This window comes from Anas platyrhynchos, chromosome 3 (genome assembly GCF_047663525.1).
Source record: "Anas platyrhynchos isolate ZD024472 breed Pekin duck chromosome 3, IASCAAS_PekinDuck_T2T, whole genome shotgun sequence".
NCBI classification, from domain to species: Eukaryota; Metazoa; Chordata; class Aves; order Anseriformes; family Anatidae; genus Anas; species Anas platyrhynchos.
Window position 1 is genome coordinate 99,760,274 of NC_092589.1, and position 23,014 is coordinate 99,783,287.

The 23,014-nt window shown below is 41.9% G+C and overlaps 2 protein-coding genes across 10 annotated transcripts in view; one reads left to right on the forward strand and one right to left on the reverse strand.

The window, feature by feature from the left end:
* DLGAP2 (DLG associated protein 2) overlaps nucleotides 1-22,053 on the reverse strand; it is a 471,424-nt gene extending 449,371 nt beyond the window's left edge. For 4 of the 7 annotated variants that reach the window (XM_027455147.3, XM_027455135.3, XM_038177139.2 and 1 more), the window contains exon 1: nucleotides 21,901-22,053. In XM_027455147.3, coding sequence (XP_027310948.1) covers nucleotides 21,901-21,918 — 18 coding nt within the window. In that variant the 5' untranslated portion in view covers nucleotides 21,919-22,053. The remainder of the gene's footprint in view (nucleotides 1-21,900) is intronic. The other 3 variants (XM_072036386.1, XM_021267382.4, XM_027455131.3) reach the window with 2 other exon arrangements.
* Nucleotides 22,054-22,071: 18 nt separating this feature from the next.
* ERICH1 (glutamate rich 1) overlaps nucleotides 22,072-23,014 on the forward strand; it is a 97,393-nt gene continuing 96,450 nt past the window's right edge. For 2 of the 3 annotated variants that reach the window (XR_011808548.1, XM_027455148.3), the window contains exon 1: nucleotides 22,138-22,294. Coding sequence is in view for 2 of the 3 variants with exons in the window: in XM_027455148.3 (XP_027310949.3) it covers nucleotides 22,216-22,294 (79 nt within the window). In the remaining variant the exon portion in view is untranslated. Of the gene's footprint in view, nucleotides 22,295-23,014 lie in introns of all 3 variants that reach the window. The other variant, XM_072036388.1, reaches the window with a different exon arrangement.

Sequence of the window (23,014 nt, forward strand, 5' to 3'; positions counted from 1 at the left end):
AATATATAATTACAGGTTTAGAAAGCCAAAGCCTGATAGCGAAAGGCTTACATGGGATACATTAATTAAAATAGTTTTGATAATTTACTTTACTTGCTGATGAGTAGTTTTTAAAACTATTGACTGGGAAGCTCTTTTATGCAAGTCATTCCTAAAGACCAGGATTAAATTCTCTAAGTCCCTAGCGCATGGTAGATACTTTCAAAGAAATACGAGATGCTAAGACAGAAACTCGATTTATGTAAAGTGCTTTAATTTCTTTAATGCAAATATAAAGAATTTTACTAACTCAGGATTTGGCCAATGTCCACGTCCTTAAGACATTATCGCAAGAATGGCTACACCAGCTCAGAGCAATGTCCATGTACCACTAGTGTCCTCATTTCACCAATGGTTAGCAGGGGACAGTTAAGGAAATAGAAGAAGCAAAATGATCCTTCTCTGAATGTATACTCCTGGCTTTCAACAGTCAGCATTGAAAGGTTTCCTGATCCAAAGGTTTCCAAGATCCTCCTGACTAGCAGTTACATCTTGACCAATCTTTGAAATAGCTGTTAAAATCTAAGAACTCTTTTTTCTTTTTTTAATCTCATGTTCAGTAAAGTAACTATTTTTGATCAGCAAACACACAGAAATAAATTAAAAAGAACTATATGAATGAAACTGCTTACATGTGTAAAAGCCTAGTCTGGTACAAAGAACCTTTCTGAATTATGCCACGTGCTCCGCTGGTTCCCCAGTTCCCCGGTTCCTTCCTAAGTCAACTGTTCAGTTGCCATCTTTTGGGTCTGACCTATGATGATAGCTGAGCATTAATGACCAAAATATAACTCCTTAAAGGCTGGAAGAACTGTGTTTCCAATAGCAGATCCTCTTGGGATGATTAAGGAAATCATTAACGATTAAGGAAACTCAAAGCACTCAGGCTTTGCAATGCATTGTTCACAGAGAAATTCCCAGAAGTGGAGGCATGGCTAAGTGATGAGGACTGGGAAGCAGTAAGAGTAGGGGAAGGCACATCCTATGAGGACATGTCCTTGTGAGGAGAGGCTGAGGACACTTGGGTTGCCCAGTCTGGAGAAGAGGAGGCCGAGATGTGGCCTCGCTGCTCCCTGCAGCTCCCTGAGGAGGGGACGCACAGAGGCTGGTGCCCCTGTCTGCTCCCTGGTCATCGATGGCAGGATGCAAGGGAATGGCACAGAGCTGTGCCAGAAGAGGGTCAGACTGGGTGTTAGGAAAAAATTTCCTCACACTGAGGGTGGTCAAACACTGGAACAGGCTTCCTAGAGAGGTGGCTGATGCCCCAGGCCTGTCAGTGCTCAAGAGGCATTGGGACAGTGCCCTCAGGAATATGCTTTCCCTTTTGGTCAGTCCTGAAGTGGTCAGGCAGTTGTACTTGTTAATCTCTGTAGGCCCCTTCCAACTGAAGTATTTATTCTGTTCTTTTCACTGAACAGAATACGGCTGGATGATTAAGAGCGTGACTGGAGTATGATAAAACAAATAAAAATGGAAAAACGGGGGAGAGATGAAGAGAGCCAAAAACCATACAATAAAAGGTTTTGAAGACAATATAAGCTCTCATTTGATGAAGCTTAGTGTTGCATTAAGCTCTTTTATTAATGTGATCACATTTTGAACTGCTTCCCTATCTTTCATATATTGTAAGCTTCTTTTGTCAACTCTCACTTTTTACAACAGCTATCAACACTTCCAGAGTAATTTTTTTACTACAGACATATCCATTCTAAATTTCAAAAGCTGCATTTTATGTTCTTATTATCCTGAGGTAAATTTAGAGAGAAAATCTGAATAGAAAGTGAAGAGGTTGTGCTGCTAGTCTGCTTTTCATTCTCCATTTAGGACAGGAACACCTTGATTGAAAAGCAATCACATAAAGGCACACTACAGTATTTCAGAGGAGTAATCTAAATTATTTTTTTTCTTAGAGAAAGACAACCGTGATTGACAGAAATTTCAAGAGCTGGAATAACAATGCAAATTCATGTATGGACTAACAAGGCTCCCACTGAAATTAGTATCAGGACTGCAGCTTTACTATTGTGTCAATTCCCAATTCAGAACCTCCGAAACACAGCTTTCCTCTTCACATATCAGCAAAACCATCACAACATTGTGTTTCTGGTATCACTCCAATGGCACAAGAAATTATTGAACAGAGCGTGCACACCAGACATCTCAGTTTATCCTGGTTAGTTATTTACTTACACCTTTTCTAGGTGAGGACAAGGTGACTATAATATATAGTATCAACCCAATATCAACCCAACCTGTTTGCCCTCTGACCAAGCAAAATTTTCTCCACAAATACAAGACCAAAAAAAAAGGATCATCCTGTAGGAAAATCACAGTGCCTGAATTATGAAATAGTTATATATGAAGTCTTATAAACCTCGATGAGTTTGCAGACACTTGATTTTAAAATAGATTTTGGAGTGGTGCTACATGTTATAGAAAGCTTCCTTTCCATATGGTCAATTTGAAATATTTGTTAATTTCTAATATTTATCTCAGCATAAATGCGAGTCATTTCATGTCCAAATATACACAATGACTTGCTATTTTCCCAAGAAACACCATGGCCAAACCCTTATGCTCATCAGCAAAAGTGACAAGAAAAATCACTTGAAAAGAATTAGCACATTCATTCACGGACACAGCAGGGTTTATTACACTGTACAGAGCATTGCCCTCACACAGCTTCACAGCTTTTGGACTAGAAATATTCCTGTACAGTCTGGTTTACCTCCTCTCCACTTTGTGCAATAGGTGCAGGTAAAGTAAACACACAGTTGTCCACTGCTCCACTTAGATACACACAGGTTCTTAACAGGACTCATGCTCTTCATGTAACTCCCACAATTTACCATTTCCCTTTTGTGTGGATTCTTGCAGACTGCTCACACTTCTGGCTTTTCTTCTTGCCTGGCATTTTCACTAGCAAAGACAAAGGGCTCGGAAGTTGGTACTAAATCCTGATTGGTATTAATGGACTTGCCCTTCCCAATTTAAGTAGTTTACATTTGAGCTTTCCTGAGTTTAAATATTAAAAATTGATGATCAATTTTAAGATATAAGATATTAAATACGGTTCTTGTGGCTACAGCACTTGAGCAGGTTTGAGGATATCTGAGTTCTCTGTCTATACTGACTTTACTTAGTATATTTATTCCTTAGGAAAAACACTCTGTGAATCGCTTAATATAATTTTGCAAGTACTACGGATATTCCACTATGCACCACTTGTGGTTTCACAGCAAATGTAAAGCTTAAATATGCATCCACTTTAATGTGAATTAGCAACATGCTGTTTCTTCTTCATATTTAAATCATTTTTTAGCCTTTGAATACAGAGAGGAATTTCAAAGAATTTCTGAGTAAATTGAGTGAACAGCATGTGAATATTAATATTATTCAAAAAACAAAACTGTAAGATATTCAGCATCAACCTATTCATTTGTTTCAGTAACTGAGTGGTGCGGGTCCCACACATACAAATTTACTAAAATCTTACATAAAAACTTTCATGTTTTAAGTTGCTTCATGAGTGGTTTTTTGTTTGTTTGTTTTTTTTGGGGGGAGGGTATTTTTGTTTGTTTGTTTCATTGTTTCTGAGCTCATTAAAAGCTAGCAGAAAAATGTCATCATTCACAGAATCATAGAATCATCCAGGAGTTGGGCTTGATGACCCTTGTGGGTCCCTTCCAACTCAGGATATTCTATGATTCTATAATTCTGGAGAATAACAACAAATATTCTGTAAATCCTACTCATTTACTTTGAAAGACTAGTATATTCTCCTAGTAGAAGTATCAGGCATGACTGTGAAAGAAACATGGCTCTAGGATACTTTACATAATTAGGATGAGAGTGAGGACTCAGATGAGTAAATCTGTGCAGTTCCAGTGTGGATGCCCTGTGCTTGCTCTGAAATCCTCATTGCTGCAAGCTGTATAGAATGTGATTTTCCTTTAGATAAGAATAACTTAGTGTTTAAGAGACCTAAACATGGTTGTTTATATAAATATGCCTACAGACATGCTAGGTAAAAGGCCATTCTACCCAGGTGAGATCTAGGAATTAATACAACTGCTTAAATGCAACTGTTCCAATACTGCTTGAGATGTTTTTTGGAGACAAAGGTAACTTCTTGCTCTGTGGATGAACTTTCTGAGTTTAGATGCCTCAGCAGTACAGCAGATGCAAGGCAGATGACCCTCTCCCCCATCTCTGAGCATGCATACTGCTTTCAATAATGAGTTGAATCAATCAATTGACCATGAAGACATAAACATTGAGCATCCTGGAACCCACTTACATGTAGACAAGTAAGTTTCTGGATGTAAATCTTGATGAAAATCTTACCAACTGTCCACATGTGGATGTCCAGTGCCACCTGAACACTCAGGCACCAATACCCAAGTCACATGCACAGTGACCATCACAGGTGTGATGCAGAACCTTTAGAAGACCACACCTTCCTTAAGTGTCAGCTGGAGATTAGCATGGATACATGGGGACAGGATTGCATGAGATGTGTGAGGAAACTGAACAAAGCTCAGAGACCACTTTACAGAAGAGCACAGAAGTCCTAGAAATCTTCCTCAGTCCTGCAAGGCAAAACCTTGTTCATTTCTTTCCTTGCTGCTCTAGATGTCCACACAGACATAATGGGTATTGGCCTTGTGTTTGTATAAAATGATGAAGCAATTATTTTGTATTTTTAATTAAATGAAAATTCGGATACAGCACTGTGGCAAATGCTTAGAACAGACATTCTGAGACACTGAGTTAGCACACATCTGGTGTGCTAACTGTGGCTCAGTAAAATTAAATGTGTATTTTTAAAGACAAAATCATAGCAGTTTTGCCCACGGAACAGGTAGGAGGAGATTCTGTTCTCCTACATCTGAACTACTCAGCCCCAGGCATCCTTTCCAGTCAGTCTGATCTATTCAGACACCTACTTTAGAATGAGATTAATTGCACTTTACAATAACTAGATCTTGACTATAAAGAAATCCAAGAAGCTCACATGGAGACATCTGCACTATATGAATTCCACATATTGTGACAAATGTAAATAAGACGCGTGTACTGCCTGCAATATTTTTGGCTGCAACACCCCTGCACTTGCCATTTTAGATGGACTAGCATACCCTCCCAGCTCCTTGCTGCATACGGAAAAAGCACTACTATCTGGCTGAAGGAGAAGGTAACAGTATGAATGATTTTTCCCAGGGCCTCAGAATGAGTTTGTAGCTTCTTTTTCATTCACTACTCATTCTCAAAGACATGGGCACAAGCTAACAATACACACTTCACTCTGTTGTGGTGTTAATTAACGTCTGCAAAACACTTTGAAATCCTTAGATAATCCAGAAGTGTGAGGTACTGCAATTGCAGTTATTACATAGTTTGACTTCAGCTCTGACTTCTGTTCATACTTCCTAGCAGTACTTTGATGAGAAGGTTGCCATAAACCTCACATTTCCACACTTTACACTTCACAAAAATGAAGCAACATTTCAGTAGTAAAAGGTCTATAAAGGATTTGACTAGAAGCTTCTAGACATGATTTGCTAATCATGGTCCTAGCTACTTGGATGCTGGTTCATCAGAATTAGCGGTATGTGTTCAAAGGTTTAATCAGCCACAGAAGATGTACATAACAGGGTGTTGTTCGGATGTTAAGTGAACATCTTGAATATGATTTAGTGGCCAAACAAAAGAGAGGGTTAGTTTATGGGAATGGGACTCTTCAGTGAGGGACTAGTATAGTAGTTCATATACATGACAATGAAGTTTCGGGTTGTGACAGACAAATAGACAAAGAGAAAGATGCTAAATTAGTATCCAAATTCTCAGTAAGGTGGAATTCATCTCAAAGATTTACAATACCAAAATTCAGGTGTCAAGGTTACCACAGTGCCTGTGCTTCCCTTAGTCTCAATGGAGCCTGCGACCACGCAGCGAGGGCTCACTTCAGCTGCTCACATATCAGGGTCTCGTGTCACTGCAGGTGCCCTCAGGTATCCTGCCTACCCTCCATCTGCCATTTCTAAAGAACACACATCCTCTGCAGGTCCTACAACACCCCTTCCAGCCCATGCAGACATCCCAGATAACCTAAAGCACCTGAACTACCATGGGATGCCTAAGTTTACTGCACACATGGTGGCTGATGAACTGAATTTCTCTGCTGCCTTCCCTGTGCTGACCGGATCTCTGTGCACTACAGGGGAGCTTAGGCATGTAGGAATCAAGTCAGTGATTCAATCAATCAGTACAAGTGTCTAATAACTTCTGAGGCTGCCTGTTTACTCAGGAGCTCTGCTAAGGCTGAAAAAAAGTTACACAGGACCTAAGAAAGACTGAAGCCCTTTAGCCTAGTTGAGAGTCACATAGAATAACTCAGGGCTTGTGAAAATGCACCAGATGTCTGAGTTTATGCTGATGAATCCCCTCACATATAGGCAAACAACTAAATTTAGGTATCTTAATCCTGAACTGAATATCATGTTTAGATTCTGACAGATATCTACCCCCCAGAATTTGGAGTTAGATGGTAGAGTTGATTAGAGCAATCGAACATACAGAATGTGATTCTTCAAAACCAACCATTTTGCTCAGAAAAAGTGTAAAAGGGTCTGATGTAAGGAAAGACAGTGGTGTGTACAACATTGAAATTTATTAATTAGTAGAAAACACCATTCCTTTGAAACAGAATTTATACAAAACTGCAGAGCCTCACCTCACTTCTTTTTATGATGAGGGTGGTGAGGTTCTGGGTGAGGTTGCCCAGAAAAGCTGTGCCCCATCCCTAGACGTGTTCAAAGTTGGGTTGGAGAGGGCTTTGAGCAACATGATCTAGGGAAAGACATCTTCATCCGTGGCAGGGGGTTGGAACTGGATGATCTTTAAAGTCCTTTGCAACCCAAACCATTCTGAGATTCTATGAAACCATTTTTACCTTTCCTTCCACTTTCTTTCAGTAAAATTCTGTATGGAACTGGAAATGGAAAGAAAGTGATGGATTGCAATATAAAATTCAGTAGGAAAACAAGAATATTTTAACTGTAATGGTGACAATGCGTACAGGCTACAGTTATGCAGAAGTAAAAAAGCTTGGTTTTCCTCCCTGTAAAGTATTATATATCAATGCTTAGATCAAATTTAGAGATATGTACTACATCTATGTATGGTAACTATATCTATAAACTACTTATTTACCTCATTTTAGGAATAAAAAAAATGTAAAAGTTTTACTTAAATATTTCTTCAGTATCATTATACAACTGATCATGACAGTGTTGATGAGGACTGGAGGGAGGATAGTCATAATTGTATCACAAAGTTATCTTAATTTTCCTTTTCATTTTGCACTGCAGAACTAAGCTAAACCAAATATTCAATAATCAAGAGCAACAAAAAACAATTTAGAAATCAGCTGGACACAGACAAAAATTAAGCTGCCCAAGCAGCTTAAACACAAAACACATAAGCTGTCTGGAGGAACAAAAACGTTGAATTTCAAGTAATAAAAATATCTAGGGATCTATTGTAAAACCTTTTGAATACAGAACCACAAAACCTGATTTGATTTCATGCTTACAGAACAAGAGAGAAGACTCTATATTTACAAATGTACATGTTCCTGTTGAAGATGCTAAACTCAGTAGGAAAGGGATGACTTACAGATGCTTCAGTTGGAGTAATACCAATATCTATTTAATTAAAATATTTTTATAAACCTTGAAAATCATTAGATACATCTGCTGATATAATGGGTGTGTGGATAATGATGTGTATAATGTATGCTGACAATTTATCACTTTTACGTTAGCTGGATTATGGAAGTATAACTTTTTGACTAAACATACAGTTTAAATGGCAATTTTCTCTTTAACATTACAACAATCAGCAGCAGTTTTAATTCACAAAATGCCAAAATAAGTTCAGTTAGAATTAAAAAGAGAAATTAGTTATTTTTCTAAAAGGCCTTTCGTTACCACTTATGATTCATTTTTTAAAACTTGTTGGTTTTCTGTCTTAATTCTGGGTTAGGTTCTTTTAAAATCAATAGCATATCAGCCCTGTAAGTACAGGATGCATATGTCCTAAGAGCAGTATGGATGGAGTTCATGTTTCCAGGTCTTTATAAAGCTTTCCACTTTTCAGAGTTTTGAAATCAGTACTACAAACTAGAAATGAAAAGTCATGTTAAAAGAACCAGCTTTGAGATCAAAGGTCTCCAGTTCAAATGTGGCTGATGAGAGACCTCAAGCCCATTCCTTACAAGACAACTAAACCTCTCTCACCAACATTTGCAGCTTCAGGCAAAGGCAATGTCAGGTATTTTAGGATGACACTTTTGCCTCCACTCTATATTCCTGGATTCTTAAGTGTACCCTATTTCTTTACCCATCTACTTCTCATGCCAAAATATTTTATGCATCTGATATTTTTATGTACTTAACTACAGGGAGCAATTAGAATGCTGGCACTTCCTGGGTATTCACATTTAAAGCTTTTATCACAAGAGAGAAGGAGCATGTCATGTACTCATACGGAACAGAATCATTACCAACAACTGCTATTATTGGCATGTTCCGAATAGGCTCCAAACAAGCTTTTTTTCTTCATCTTAGCCTCCTGTTGCTCAGCAAGGAAAAGAACCACCAAGCAAAATGTATTCACTGATTTATGTTTTTATTATTTAAAAATAAAAAATAATTTTAAAAAAAGGCAATAATCCTAGCCCCACTCCTGTCTGGAACTACTCTAGATCAGATTTGATTTGCTATGAGAAGTGGGTGTGCATGCAGGACATGCAACACGAAGTTTACAGAGGGCTACGATGCAGTTTTTAGCTTCCTGTAGAGCTCAATGCATGAGAACAGTGGATTCAAGTGCAGTCTTATACCGATGAAAAAATAGGTATTTCTGATGTCTTTATGCATTTATATTGATCTTAAAAGTATCTTTATCACCAGTGAGAAGCTAATATGAAAAGGATATTCCTTCAAGACCTCTTTAACTGTGTAGCCAAAGTTCTCCTGGAAGGTATTCAAGCAGAGACTACCTGTACATTTCCCATCTGGAACTCACCATACTAACATATAACATATGACCTTGTGACAGAAATCCCCTTCTGAGCATCTCAGAAATCCCCTTCTTGTGATCTCAGGCTCCAGCGTTGTGATAGGTAGCACTTTTCAGAGACAATGCAGCTGAATTTCTTTAGGGTAAGACTGAACCCTTCGGGGCTGCCCATCTCACCCCACTCACCTCAAATGAACCACGAATGACCAGTAGCTGCTCTGGTGGAGGCAGCTACCACAAGTTTAATCAGATGAATCTCATGTTCAGTGACAAACGTCTCAAAGAAAGAAGGGAGTCCATGAGTCCATTTGGACACAAATTCCCTTTCTTTAAAAATCAGGATCACAAAAGCATGTAAAATATATCAAATAGTGTGAGAAATAACAGATGTAAGTTATGAAAAGGAACTAACATTTCATCAAGATTCACAGACTTTGCTAGGCAACACTTCCGAGCACCATACATATGGGATTGGCATTATCCACAGATGTAAGCAATGTTCTTATTTATTTCAGAAATTTTTCAATACAGCAAATCAAGGATCCAACAACATCAGAATTCTAACGGAGAGGCAAGAAGACAGCAAAGAGAGAGCATTAGGGGGAAAAAGCTAGCCAGGGAGAGCCGCGTTAATTTTTATTAAGAACTTAAAAGTGCTTCTCTGTTGGAAAAATCCAATCGATTCCACAATATTGGACACGAGAGCAGGGGCAGGGGAAAGGTGGTGTCTGCCAGGTGCTGTTGTAAGGCAAGGAGCCTGAGGAGGTCAACTGTGCCATGTCAGCTTGTAAAGCAGCAGTACGGGTGAGGGATGCACAAAGCTGGGTGTCACCAGCACCTGGCTTTGCAGAGGGCTACACAGAAAAACTTTGGGAAGATTTCCCAATGCACACGTGGAATCAGAGGAGAATATGGTCCAGGGTTTCTGAAGAATAGGGACCTCAGAGAAAAAACGGAAGCCTGGAATAAAGGAGGAGACACCAAAAGCGCACCTGTTACTACTCATGCCTTCAAAAGGGCTTCAGAGTGAGAAGGGTTTCTTGGTTTTAGTAAGCTGTTTGCTTTACAGAAAGGAGAAACCAATTAGCTAAGGGTTGTTATACCAGCCCTGACATGTGAAAAATACTGAGGGTCACTGGATTTTATTTTATTTTTTGCTCACTTAAACCTTACGCTGTATTTAATACTGCTTATTGATTTCATTTAGACCAAAATAATTTTATCTCCTGAAGCAGTATTTAAAATAGATCACGCGTTGTCAGCTCTTTCAAAGGAAATCTGTAAAAATGATGGAAAAGCACGCAACGCTGTTCAGGGTGGACACTAAAGCTGTCCCCTTGCATTTTCAGTCATTACTTGAGATCAGCAGAGAGGAATGCTGACTGCAACGTTCCCAAAACACAACAGCCTGAAGGGTGTTCAGTCTCTGTGCAATGGGGCAAGGTGTAGAGCTTGCAGTTGTGGTTTGGCAGTGAAACATTACATGGTGCTCCGTGTTGGCATGGCCTGAAAATGGTATCTTCCATGGAGACTACAGCACCCTTTGGGCACCACCTCCCAGGCATTTCCACAGCCAAAGTCTCTCTCCTTCTTCAGGTTTCCCTGACTCCAGACAAACAGCCCACAGTACTGCAGGAATTCCCACCGTGCTGGTGACCAAGGCAGCCCTCAGCAAGTTCAGTGAGATGGGCAACTCAACAACACCACAGAAAAATAGGCAGACAATTTCCCAGCTGCTGCAAGCCCCAAAGGTGGTATGGCCATCAAAAAAAAGCACAGAGGCTGAGCAAGCCCTGTTATGGCACCAAGTACAGGGGAGTCTTGGGTACCTGGCACACCTTTAGTGGTTACTGACAGCAGGGGAGGCGATAAAACACAGGGGACTATGAAGCTACAGGAAAATAACTTAGTGATATTCTCTCTTCAATCACCACTGAGTTGATATCCCAGCCTGCTGTTTTGGGGCATTTTGCTCTTTTTTCTGACTACTGCCAGAACAGAAGGAAAACGCTGTTTCTCAGTGAAGGAACATGGATTATTTGCTGGTATACAATATAGATGAGCTGAAAATACAGTTTCTCTTTTAAGCAGTCTTGTCAGGTAAAAATGCCCATGTTTTCTCTGTCCATCCAAATTTTATGATTATTTTTAAGCACATTTAGCTCAAAATATATTCATGATGATATATTCAAGCTATACTTTTTACGGTGAAAAGTATGACACAGCCCAAATATGATACTAAAACCAAAACCCGCACCACGGTGAGGCATGTGCAAAAACTTCCTTGTTCACGTGTAACTGAAATGGCGGAGTTCAAATGTTTCAAGTATTTGAGATGGCTAGATTTCATGGGGAAACAGGCTAATTTGTGAAAAATAAATACAAATAAGCTGAAGTCTGAGCAACTGACAGCTCACATTTGCACACAGGCAGCAGAATGTTCTCCAAGCACATCAGGAAAGCACTTTTATGTGGGCTCATTTATTATATCAAATAACAAACACAAACACATAAATCTCTAGGATCCATTCATTTTAGATTTGTTTTCCCCATGAAGTTCTTTCCATCAAATGCTTAGAGTTAGGTACAGCCTCTTGAACAGCTCCCTGTGTTGAGATGGAAATGCATGCCTAGGGCAAGAGCTGGCTGCTTGCAAATCGGTGCCTGGTGTTATTTGGGAAGCTGTGAGATACCTGAGGTCAGCAGATACACACTGAGCTGGTAGATACGGCCCATGGGTTATGTGGGATACTTAGGAACTGTGACTGAGGGGCAGAAGGGTGACCCCAGGGCACCCAACATGGCCCAGAACTCCTCGATGGTGGCAGGAAAAGCCTGTCCTGCTCCCGCTGGCCAGCCCTGCGCAGCTGATAACTCCTTGAGAGGTGCTGGGTTCCCCTGGTCCAGGTCATAGCTGGTCTCTGCTGCACCAGCCAGGCCTACGCAGGCATCTTGGAGATGCTAAGGCACCTTAAACCACGCGAGGCCTTGATGGGAGCCCAACTGCACCCAGCTGCTTGGCACAGTATTTCCTCCTGTCGAATATGAGGATTCTGCTTTCTCTTTCACCCCCAAGCCATCCAAATGACACAGAAACAAGCACTGGTAAAGCAAATAAACCAATGATGTGCAAGAGGAAGCCTGCAGAGTTTGTAGGGACCAAGCCACAAATGGAAATAGAGATTTCAGTCAGCCTGTGTTACTGCAACAAGACACTAAGTGAAGGCCCAGGTTCATGCACAAACATGAGTGTAGGATATTTTTAAGTGAAATCAGAAATATATCACTTCAGCACCAGCTGAAATTTCCCAAAAGTCTGGTGAAAATGGCTGTAGGGAAAAAAAAATATTAAAATTTTATTTACTTATCAAGGAAGTTCACAAAGGTATGGTTGTTTCCTGTTGACACATGCAAATGTCCTGGAAATTCATTCAATTGACTTCTGAATAAAAATCAAAGTTTCAAGTCATGCATCTGAAAGAAAAAAAATCCCATAAATAATCCCTAAACTATATTATATCCTATTTCATTTTTAACAGGAATCAATTTTGTTCTCTTACAGTTCATATTTTTTTCCACAGACTTAGGAACTATTAACTGCCTTCATCCATATGGATAAAATTATTACTAGTTTCATCTTCATAATGACTATATAAATACTAATTACCTATTGCTCAGCATTGTTAATTCTATACTGTCCTGTGATTTTCCAGTTTATTTTATTACACTTTAGTAATTTATTTTAGAATTTGTTGGGAGGAGGGGTGTTTGTTTTTCTTTCTTTCTTTTTTTTTTTTCTGCAGGAATATTTTAATTACTCTTAAATTCTGTGAAGTCTAAAGATACTAAAGATGTTGAAAAGTTACTGTTAAGGCTGCAATCTAAATTCTTTCTCTGCTCTTCTACGTGGAAAGTATATTGATGCTTAGGTATAGTAACAATCCATTGCTTACATAAAGAGTCTATTTTTCTAATAGGTTTATGGTATATAGCTTGCATAGATTTGTGTTAAAACAAGATATGAAAAATCAAGTAATTTAGAAGAATACCATAAAACCGTCTAGATCAAATCGCACAATACATGTAATTATAGACAAAAATAGTTGTACTGAATGGCAATGTAAATTTTCATAGATAAATTTTTTAAATAAATTCATCCAGAGGCTTTTACTGAGTAATATTTCAGTGTATCCACCATTCCTTCATAACCAGAACATCTTGCATGCACGGACATTGCTGTTTATTTTGGTACTTCATGAAAACATTTCAATTGAGATCTCACCAGTGGTAGCGATTACAAGAGCCAGACATATTTACAAAGGGAGGGCAAGGCTGGAGAAGACAATTTTAAGTCTTGCTCTGAAAAAAATGAAGACTAATGATCACACTGATGTCTTTCAGAAGAGAATTTGTACGGGAACAGCCTGGCTGCCAAGAATACTTTGTTCCTTGTGCTCCAAAATCAGAAACATAGGAAATTTCATTCCATTGGTCAGGAGGAATGTAGCTTGTGTGGTAAGTCATGGTAATGACGGGTAAGTTGTTTCTTCAGGGTAACTTGGGCCAACCTCATGAAATGTGTTGAAAAAGAGAGACAAGTTTTATTCAATGTAATATGGAATTATGCAACTGGAATTAAGAGCAGCATAATGCTTACTTGCAGAAAATGTATTCCTATCATGTTGGTTTTTTTTGGAGCAATTACGCTGTTTTATGGGTCATCTTTTCCAAGTAAAGAACAGCAGCAACACAGCCTGACACCTACTTTGTGATCAGCTGAGCCCCTTCAATATCAAGACGCATACACGCACCCAGTGCTGATGAAGGTTTCTATTATCTGTGCAGCTTTGCAACATGGAAATATTTAAGTCTTTCATGATGCAGTTTGTGAAAAGTGTATGGTATCTCAGAGAAGAGGTGTTATGCAGCTTGTTCCTGTTTACGCAGCTTGTTCCTTTCCCCTATTCTTAGCCCACTACATTTAACCAGAAAAAGACAACAAAAATAGTCTTCCCCTGCACTGCCCTATTAGGATCTTTTCACCAGTTTTCCTGTTACATACATATACTTCCACCTATATCCTTGATCATTTGCCTCCTTTTCTTCTGGACCCAAGCCATATCACAATGCTTTCCCAAACCCCTCTGTGGCACCTTTCCTTTTGGCTACCTTTCCAACATTAACATGGGCTTGCTCTAATATGTGACCCCTGGGTCTTATAAATTTCAACATTAAGAAGTGCAGAAAAGCAGAAATGTTAACGTGGCAATCTTTACTTGTAGCACTAGTCTTGCAAGCAGTGAAGCAAGATTCTGTCTTTCATTTTGACACTGTAGTCAGAATGTAAGCCTTCACACATTCTTTGGGTTCCCAGGTACCACACTTAGTTTGCTAAGTTTCAGTGTCCGTGTTCGTGCTGGGGATGGAAATTTGTTAGGACATTTTAAATGAAATTCCATCAAACCAGGAAGAATACCACCAAGATGTTTGTCTTTTGTTGTTTTGCTTGCTGTTTGCTTTTAATAAGGGAATGTAATTTAAATAGATTAACAAATACACACAAAAAAAAAGAGGTTATACTGAAGAAGTCATGAAAAGTCATTTGTTCTCTGGCTAAAAAACACACAAAAACTGTTTTACATTACTTGGGTATGCAACTAAACAGGAGGTTGACTACAAGCAAAGGCTAAGAAAGCTCCTGGAAGAGACTGCAGTCTGAATATGATACAGTTATATGGGAGAAACTTTCCTATTTTATTGATCAAAGCAGCATGCTACAGCCTAGTATACACTGCAGCTCTCAGCTCTATATTTTTCCCTTTCTGCATCATTTTTAGGACAGCAATTCATGATAACTTTGGAAAGCAAAAAGAGACAGAAATTCACAGGGAAATGATGGGAGACCTGTCATCAGTTAGGAAAGAAAGTGCATTTCGTAATTTATGCATGACAAGGGGTATTTGAGAGTGACTTCCACCCTGAAAGGACCTGCCTGCTGTAAATCGTAAGCACATTTCATGTTAGCAATAATAATGTTTGAGACATTTACTAAGGAATGTACAGTCTCCAAAAGCACCATAAAAAGAAAATGCTATTTTGAAATGCAATAGTTAAGAACGAGAGAAGAATGAAGTGTATGTCAAAAAGAAAACTCAAAACCAAGCAATATCCAGTAACATTAACCGCTCTATAAATGACCTCAAGAACGAACACACATCACTACGGGGGATCTTTTACTGATGGCCATAAGAACATTTCCACCGATTTATGTAACCTGTAACAATTCATTTTAGCTGTAGAGAAACATTTTCTAGGCAGGAAAAAGATAAAACTTTGGGAAGCGTCCAAAATTACCATACCACTTCTCAATTTGAGAAGAAATATAACAGACCCTCAAACCATTGGATTCAACTGTTTAAATCTATTATAATGCTTTGGTCATCTATTTCATTATTTTCAAAGGTCAACGCACGTGCCTTTCGATTCCTGAAGTAATATATAACTTCCTAAATCTCCTTGCAGCTGAAATTTTGAGGTGTAGATAGGTCAAGTTTTCCTAAGAAAGGTCAGTGTTATATGAGGTTGCTTTATCTTCCAAAAAGAGAAACGTGGCTGAAAATATTGTACAGAGGAGGGTTTTCTTTTAAAAGTGTCACCGTATATGTGAAGATTTTGGAGTGGTAAATTCCAAATTACCATTTAAGAAATCTTATCAAATTGCTTACAACGCACATTGCTGTAAAAGAACAGGATATGATAACTCATGGCATCCCTCCTCAATGTTATCACAATAACTTCTTTTGAAGCAGCTCGCATTTTACACGCACCTCTTGCATAACGAATAAACACAGACGTAGCGTGAAGATGAGACATGCTACAGAGCCCAGTGTGTTTCAGGACTGATGGCAAAAGTAACGCTGCATTTTCAGACGTACTGCTGCATTACCTGCCTGCGGTGCTCTAACCTGCTCTCTGCAGATACTTGTGACAGAAACACTCTAATCTACAAATCACAGTGTATCACAGCTTAAACAAACTGCATGCTGTGAGGGAACTGTATCTAGTCTGTGTGTAACGTTTTGATTTCTCAGCCTACTAAAACTCACAGAAAAAAAAAGCATCAGTCCCATTTACCCATTTGAATTCCCAAAAGAGAACAGCAAACTTAAGATTCTGTTACAGAACTAAGAAAACATCACTTGCATTAGTTATTTTAAAATACATCTCTTAAATTTCAGAGTGATTCTCTTAAATTCAATAATAACTTGTATTTGAAAACTAATATTTGACATTTGAGGTACGAATACAAATGACAGTAGCTATTCCTACGTGACGCCATTTGCAAACAGACCCTTAATTGAGTGAGATCAAAACTTTAGATTGAAATAAAAATCTAATGTATACAATGTATAACTGGAACAATCCACACGTGTACATTTTTAAAATATCCTAACCTTTCAGTAAAACACTATGGCAAAGATAACCCTAAAACAGCCAAAAAAAGGGCGCCAGAGGCTGGATTGACAAAGCCACCAGCACAAATCAAAGCAAAGAGAAAAGCTATTTCATGTCCCACAGCGAGAAAGAGAGAGAAACATCAGAGGGGCTGAATTTGTCTTCAGAGGGGAGGTGAACTTGGGTCATCCTTGCCAATGAGAGCCCAAAGCCTTCCCGACCACAGGACATTCATACTTCTTACTCACTCTTCTTGCTACGTGATGGCCCAATTTTAAGAGGACAAATTCTCATTATTAAGTCTACATATTTCATCTACATCGTGCTACAGGAAGCCTGTTTACGGAAATGATGAATAATTCAGGCAGATGCACAGATTTTTCAATAAACACCGTTGTGCTTTTCCATTTTCTTTTCTATTGAAAAAAAAAAAAAAAAAAAAAAGCCTAGGTTCTTCCTGTGGCTTCAACCAGACAGGATTTGAAAGGCTGTGAGCTCAAGGAAAGTAAATGAAAGGCAGAAAAGCAAGCTATGTCCTCCTTTCTGCTCATCAGGGAAGATGATTGTTATTCATCTCTAAAATTCAAGAATTTATTTGTTCATTTAGAGTGAAATGTGCTGTTGTGCAGAGGACACAAGGTGGGCCTGGTGCTGGTTCTCTCTGGAGAGAATTTTGCTCCGCATGAATGAAGCAAAAGTGTCATCTTTATCTTACTTGGGCTCGATTTAGACAACTTCGATTGAGTAAGAGTGTTTATGCTCTGTAGCTTTATATCCCAATGACTTATTAAGCCATAAATCAATAAAAATGTGAGAGTGGAAGATCCTCTGGGTTTTTTTCCTTCCCTCCACCTTTAAAGATTACTCTAGAAGAAATAAAAGAAATAGTAAAGTCGTGTGATTCTCTCCCTACTGTCTGCCATTCAGGGAAAAAAAAAAAAAAAGAAAAAAAAGGTCAAGAATAACCTCCCACTTGTGGCTATTGAAGCCATTTGCTCTGTGTTATTTTTATGGGCTACTTGTAAAGCTAGAAGGAAGGTGTGAAAGTGGGGAAGTTCTTTGTGCTCCTCACTGCCAGCAAAACACACATCAAGACCGTAACACACTTCTGTACCCCTACAGCTGCACGAGCTCCCAGAGTGGCACTGCCAGAGTGAAACGATTTGGGCAGTTTCCTCAAAGGCTAAATTGAGTATCTGCACCATTAATAAGTCCATATATTGTTTTCAGGAAAAGTCACCAGCCTATCCAATGACAAGACTATCAGAGTTGCTGGAAACTTTGCTGATATTTTATTTTATGCAATTTGCATATTGTTATTAAGGAATTTAAAAGCTTTACAATGCAAGTCATACTGTTGAGAAGTAAAGAATCAGAGACAACTAATTCAGTTGACCTCCAATGCACAAAAATAAATTGTGTGTAAGAAGTCAACATCTTAAGAAAAACACGCATGCTAAGGGCAATTAGATTCCAGACAAGCTTAAACAATTGATTTGCATTCTCACCCACACCTTAGGTTTTATTGAAAATACAATATTGCCTAAATTAAAAGAACAGAAGAAGGATAATAAGGAGGCAGCTCAAAAAAAATAAAAATGTTTTGAATTGCAGTCAGTGCAGACCTGTTACCTTTCCAGGGCAATGCAGGAGAGTTGCTCCCTCCTAAAGGCAGTGCTCCAGAGGGTGAACGCTGCTTGATCAGCCTCTCAGCATCCAGGATGAAATATGTATCACAGATACCTTAAATGACCACAAGCAACTGGTGTCCAACAATAAATCTGTGTTCCTTAGTTTTATGCCTTCCTTTCTTAACTCTGTTTGCAATTTCATTAACGAGACTTAACCTTTACATTTGCTAGAATAAAACTTGTTGTTGCAAAACTAAGCTCAGTGTATCAGGCAGATCTAATAGGCTCTTCTTTCCTCTGACATAAATGTGCTTTTTAAAGACAATACTCAAGATGGGGGATTCAAGATTAAGAGTGGTGGAAGGACTCTGGGTGGAGAGGGAGCAGCTATGAAGGATGATGGGGAGCTACAAGATAGAAAGCTCTGGTGTATGGTCCTCCTCAAATTATTTGTGCATATATAATACCTGAGTTTCTAAATTACTGATTTTGCCTTCTTGGATTTATGCATATATTTGACTGTATTTTTGACCTGTTTCATTACCATCAATTTATCTACTTTGTCACACACAGCACTAACAAGTTTGAATGAAGACAAGAGGCACTGATTCCCCATGTGAGACGAAAGCCACCTTCTGTGGTATACCTGACACATTTACCAGCAGATACATATTACCACATATACACACCACATTTACTACCAGAAGTGGAAAGAAAACCTTTTAGCTGGTAAGAATATATGGTTATGAAACCACAAAATAAATCAGAGGGCTAAGGGCCAATGCCATACTGGAAGCTATTTGTTGTTCATTTTTCTGAACTGGCAAGGACAGAGAAATGTGAAAACACGGCAGGAAAATGCATAGCAACTTCTGTGCACAAAGCAAGTAGTTAAGGAATCACAGTGAGAAATGGGTAAGAACAAAGTGAGAGCTGTGCTCTCCATACTGTTGTGTGCGTGTGTTCTTTATGCACATTTGTAGAAGCACTGATTGAGAAATCTAGCTGCAGTGATTCCCTGCCTCTCATTACAACTGAGTGTGTGCTAAGTGAATAAACTGCTGCTTGACATTTCCTAAAAAAAAAAAAAAAAAAATGTAATAGGAACAGTACTTTGCTTTAATGAATCATTTTGGCCCCTACAGCAGAAAGTAGCTGTGATGAACTATAATCTCTTTCGGGAAGCATAATTCTATAATGGAGATATATATGGGCTGAGATATGAGAAGTTGTAGTCTCAGGCAGGCCTGCTCTAAAGGAGATTCTGAATCATCCGTGCCCACTTCTACTTATATTTGATCATAGCTGTTGACATACTGTATCTGCCATGCATAGATGTATTTCTCTACGAGAGGTAAGAAAGCCATATGGTTCGTGGATGACTATGAATTTTCGCAAAGCAAACTCATCTACATTTAATTCCTTTCTGTAGTTAGCCAAACAAAACTACCCATTTAGCAAACAGACTACTGTGGACTCAGGTGGGACGTTTTGGCCCTTACAACAGAGTTTTAAGAACTAAAAATCTCTTTTAAATACAGTCATAATTGATGAGCTCACACTCACTTTCTGCATTAGTGGTCACCCCCTTTACCACGTGTGGTTAGATAAACTAATTCTCTGCGGTGATGAACTGAGGCATCTAACAGGAATTGTCTTGTTCACGCAGTAGAACTGAAGCAGCTGTTTTCGTTTGACTGATGCAGTTTGAAAGGGCCCCCTGATGGTACACCTTCGAAAAAACAAGGGTTTATTTCAACGTTCTTTTTATTACCAAAACTACTCATAGGATTATCATTGCTACGCAGGGAAATTGCTTTGACTACATGTAATTGCAAGCAGGGAAAAAAGTTCCTGCCTAGGAAAGGCAGGTGTAAAATAATGTCTTACCACCTCTGCTAAGGTACACAAAAACTATCCCAATAATTATTCCAGTTTCTGTAGTTTAGCCAGATAAAGCTCTCAATCAAGCTGAAATGTAGTTGTTAAGGCTGTCCGTGCATATTTCCTATCAGAACATCTGCTCTCAGACAAAAACCTGCTGTACCCTTGGCCAGGAGGCTCAAGGGAGCTGCAGCAGCCACGCTGCAGGTGGGATGCTCCGTGGTGCACAGGCACAGCAGGACAGGAACACATTTGCCCCTAGAGATAAAACACCTGCTCACTTACATTAAAGCAACTTAACTCGATACTTAGTAGAAAGAATTATTAGTTAGTTGTAACAAACTTCATCCTGCTCGATTTCTGCCTGGACTCGGCAGTCTGCGGGAGCTTGGCACGGCCAACAACCTCAGCGCTCGCTGCCGTGGGATGTTTCCCTGCACTTTGGGACACCCCACTGCCATTCGGTCCCTAGGAGCATCACCACCACCGCGGGGTTTTGCCACCTGCACGGCCAGCACACGCTCTCCTCAGCCCCTCCGTGGAGCCGTCCATCGTACAACTTGCCTCTAAGCGCACCTTTGGTTTGTGGCAGAGATCTCAGGCAATTTCGGGGGGGCTGCAAATTCTAGAAAGGTGAGGAGGAGGGACGCCCGGCTTTGCCCTGAGGACAGGCAGGTATACGTGCAACTAGATGCCAACAGCACTGTGCGGTGCTAAAACGAGAAGCTGGCAGTAATCTACAACAGAATCAAGGAATGTATTTGACGGTCCTAGTTTTTACTTCATGTTGAACCGAACGAGGGCATAATAAATGCGTCCCCCAACTTAGGAATATTGTGTCAGATCACTACAGCGCTCAGAATTAAATCCCCAACACACAACAGCCCTGTAATTCACGAGAATATTGAATACAACCCGAGTATACAACACAATGTAATTTAACCACACGCCGGGTGTTTCGAAAGCATATAAAAATAATTGGGGAAGGGGGGGAAACGGGGACACGCCACGCAGCCTTTCCGATAGCGAGGATGAAACCTGCTCAGCCCTACAAGCAGCGGCGAGGAGCACAGCGAAAACTTGCGGTGCCGACAGGAGAGGCTCCGCCGAAAGCAGCCGGCGAGGGCTTTGGGAGCCCGAAGTGCCGGGCTGAAGCGCAGCAGCGCCAAACTTTTCCTCGTCCCGCTTCCCTGCTCTGCCGGGGGCACCGCGGGGGTGGGCTGAACCCCCCCCCCCCCCCCCGGCCGGGGTGAGGGGCTCCGTGATGGAAATTGGGGGAGGTTTGGGGGAGAAGCGAGTGGGAAAGGATGGGGAGCATCGCCCGGGAGGGGGCTGGGGGCATCGCCGCGGGGCTGGGGGCATCGCTGGGGAAAGGTTTGGGGATAGTGCTCGGGAGGGATTTGGGAACATCGATGGGGAAAGGTTTGGGAGCATCACCTGGGAGAGATTTGGGAGCATCGCCCGGGAAGGGTCTGGGAGCATCACCGGGAGGGATTTGGGAGCATCACCTAAGAAAGGTTTGGGAGCATCACCCGGGAAGGTTTGGGATTTGGGAGCACCGCCCCGCTCCGCACACTCCTGCCCTCTCCCCACGACCCTCCGCCAGCCCCCCCCTCCCCAGCACGCCCCCCCCGTGTGATTTGGGGGTGCTCCGAGGCCGTGAGCCCGCGGCACCGACCCCCCCCCAACCCCTCCGCGTCCCCCCAAATTGCAGCGGCGCTGCCCTGGCGGCACCGTGCCCTCGCCCCTCGCCCCCCGACCCCCTCAGCCCCCTGCCCCCCCCCCCCCCCCGCTGTCCCCGTACCTTTCTCAGCGCTGACATTCTAGTGCATTATTACCGGGGCAGGGGCGGGCTGGGCGCGGGGCTGCCGCCTCGGTGCGGGTGCGGGTGCGGGAGGAGGAGGAGGAGGAGGAGGAGGAGGAGGAGGAGGAGGAGCAGCACCGCGCACCCAGCAGCGCCCCGCCGGGCCCCCCCCTCCTCTCCCCTCCCCGTGCGCGCCCCCGCGGCCGAGTGCGCGCGGCCGCGCGCCCCCTGCCGGAGCCCGCGGAGAGGGAGGGGGGGAGATTAGGGCCCGCCCCCCGCCCCGCCGCCAGCCAATAGGAAGGCGCGGAGCGGCTGATGGACGGGCCGGGGCGGGGCGCGGGAGGGCGGGGCCGCCGGCGGAGCGGAGGGGCCATGGCCGTGGGCTGGAGGGAAGGTGAGGCGGCAGCGGCGGCGGGGCGCGGCATGGCGGCCGGTAACGGCCCGCAACGGTCGCGGGGTGGCGGTTAACGGCCGGGGGCTCCCCACAGAGGAGCCGTCCCCGCTCCGCCTCGCCCTGCCGGCGGGTTTGGGGGGGCTGGGAGAGGGGAAGGAGCGCGGTAGGGTCCGTGCTGTGAGCTCCGGGGCTCGGCACCGCTGCCCTTTATTGCTATTTTAGGTTGTTTTTGTTAATTTGGAGAAGCTCGGCTCGTTCCTCGGCTGCTGCCTGAGAGCGCTGAGGGGAAACAAAACGCAGCGGCCCGAGCCCGGCTGCAGCCCGCTCGGTGCTTCCCGTGCCCTGCGGGGCTCAGCGCCTCCCGGCCCCGGTGCGAGGGGGGAAATGGGGGGCTCGGAGCCGCCCTGTGCCCTCAGGGGGGCTCTGGAGGAGGTGCCGAGCCGGAGGAGCGATCGCTGCTTTGGGTACGGGTGGTGGTGGGTGGGGTAACCCTGCCTGGTGTCTGTCTGTCTGTCTGTCCGGCGCTGCTGGAGGTGGGAGAGAGCGAGTGGGGAAGAGTGAGCGTGTAGGTAAACGTGGGACTTAGCGCTGAGAGCAAGGAAAGCAAATGCCAAAGGGCTCCGGCTTCTTAAAGGTTAAATGAAGAGCTGCTTGTTTCGCTAAGGTGGGTGAGAAAGCTAAACCGACCGTGCTGAGCGACTGCCTTTAAAGTTAGGAAGT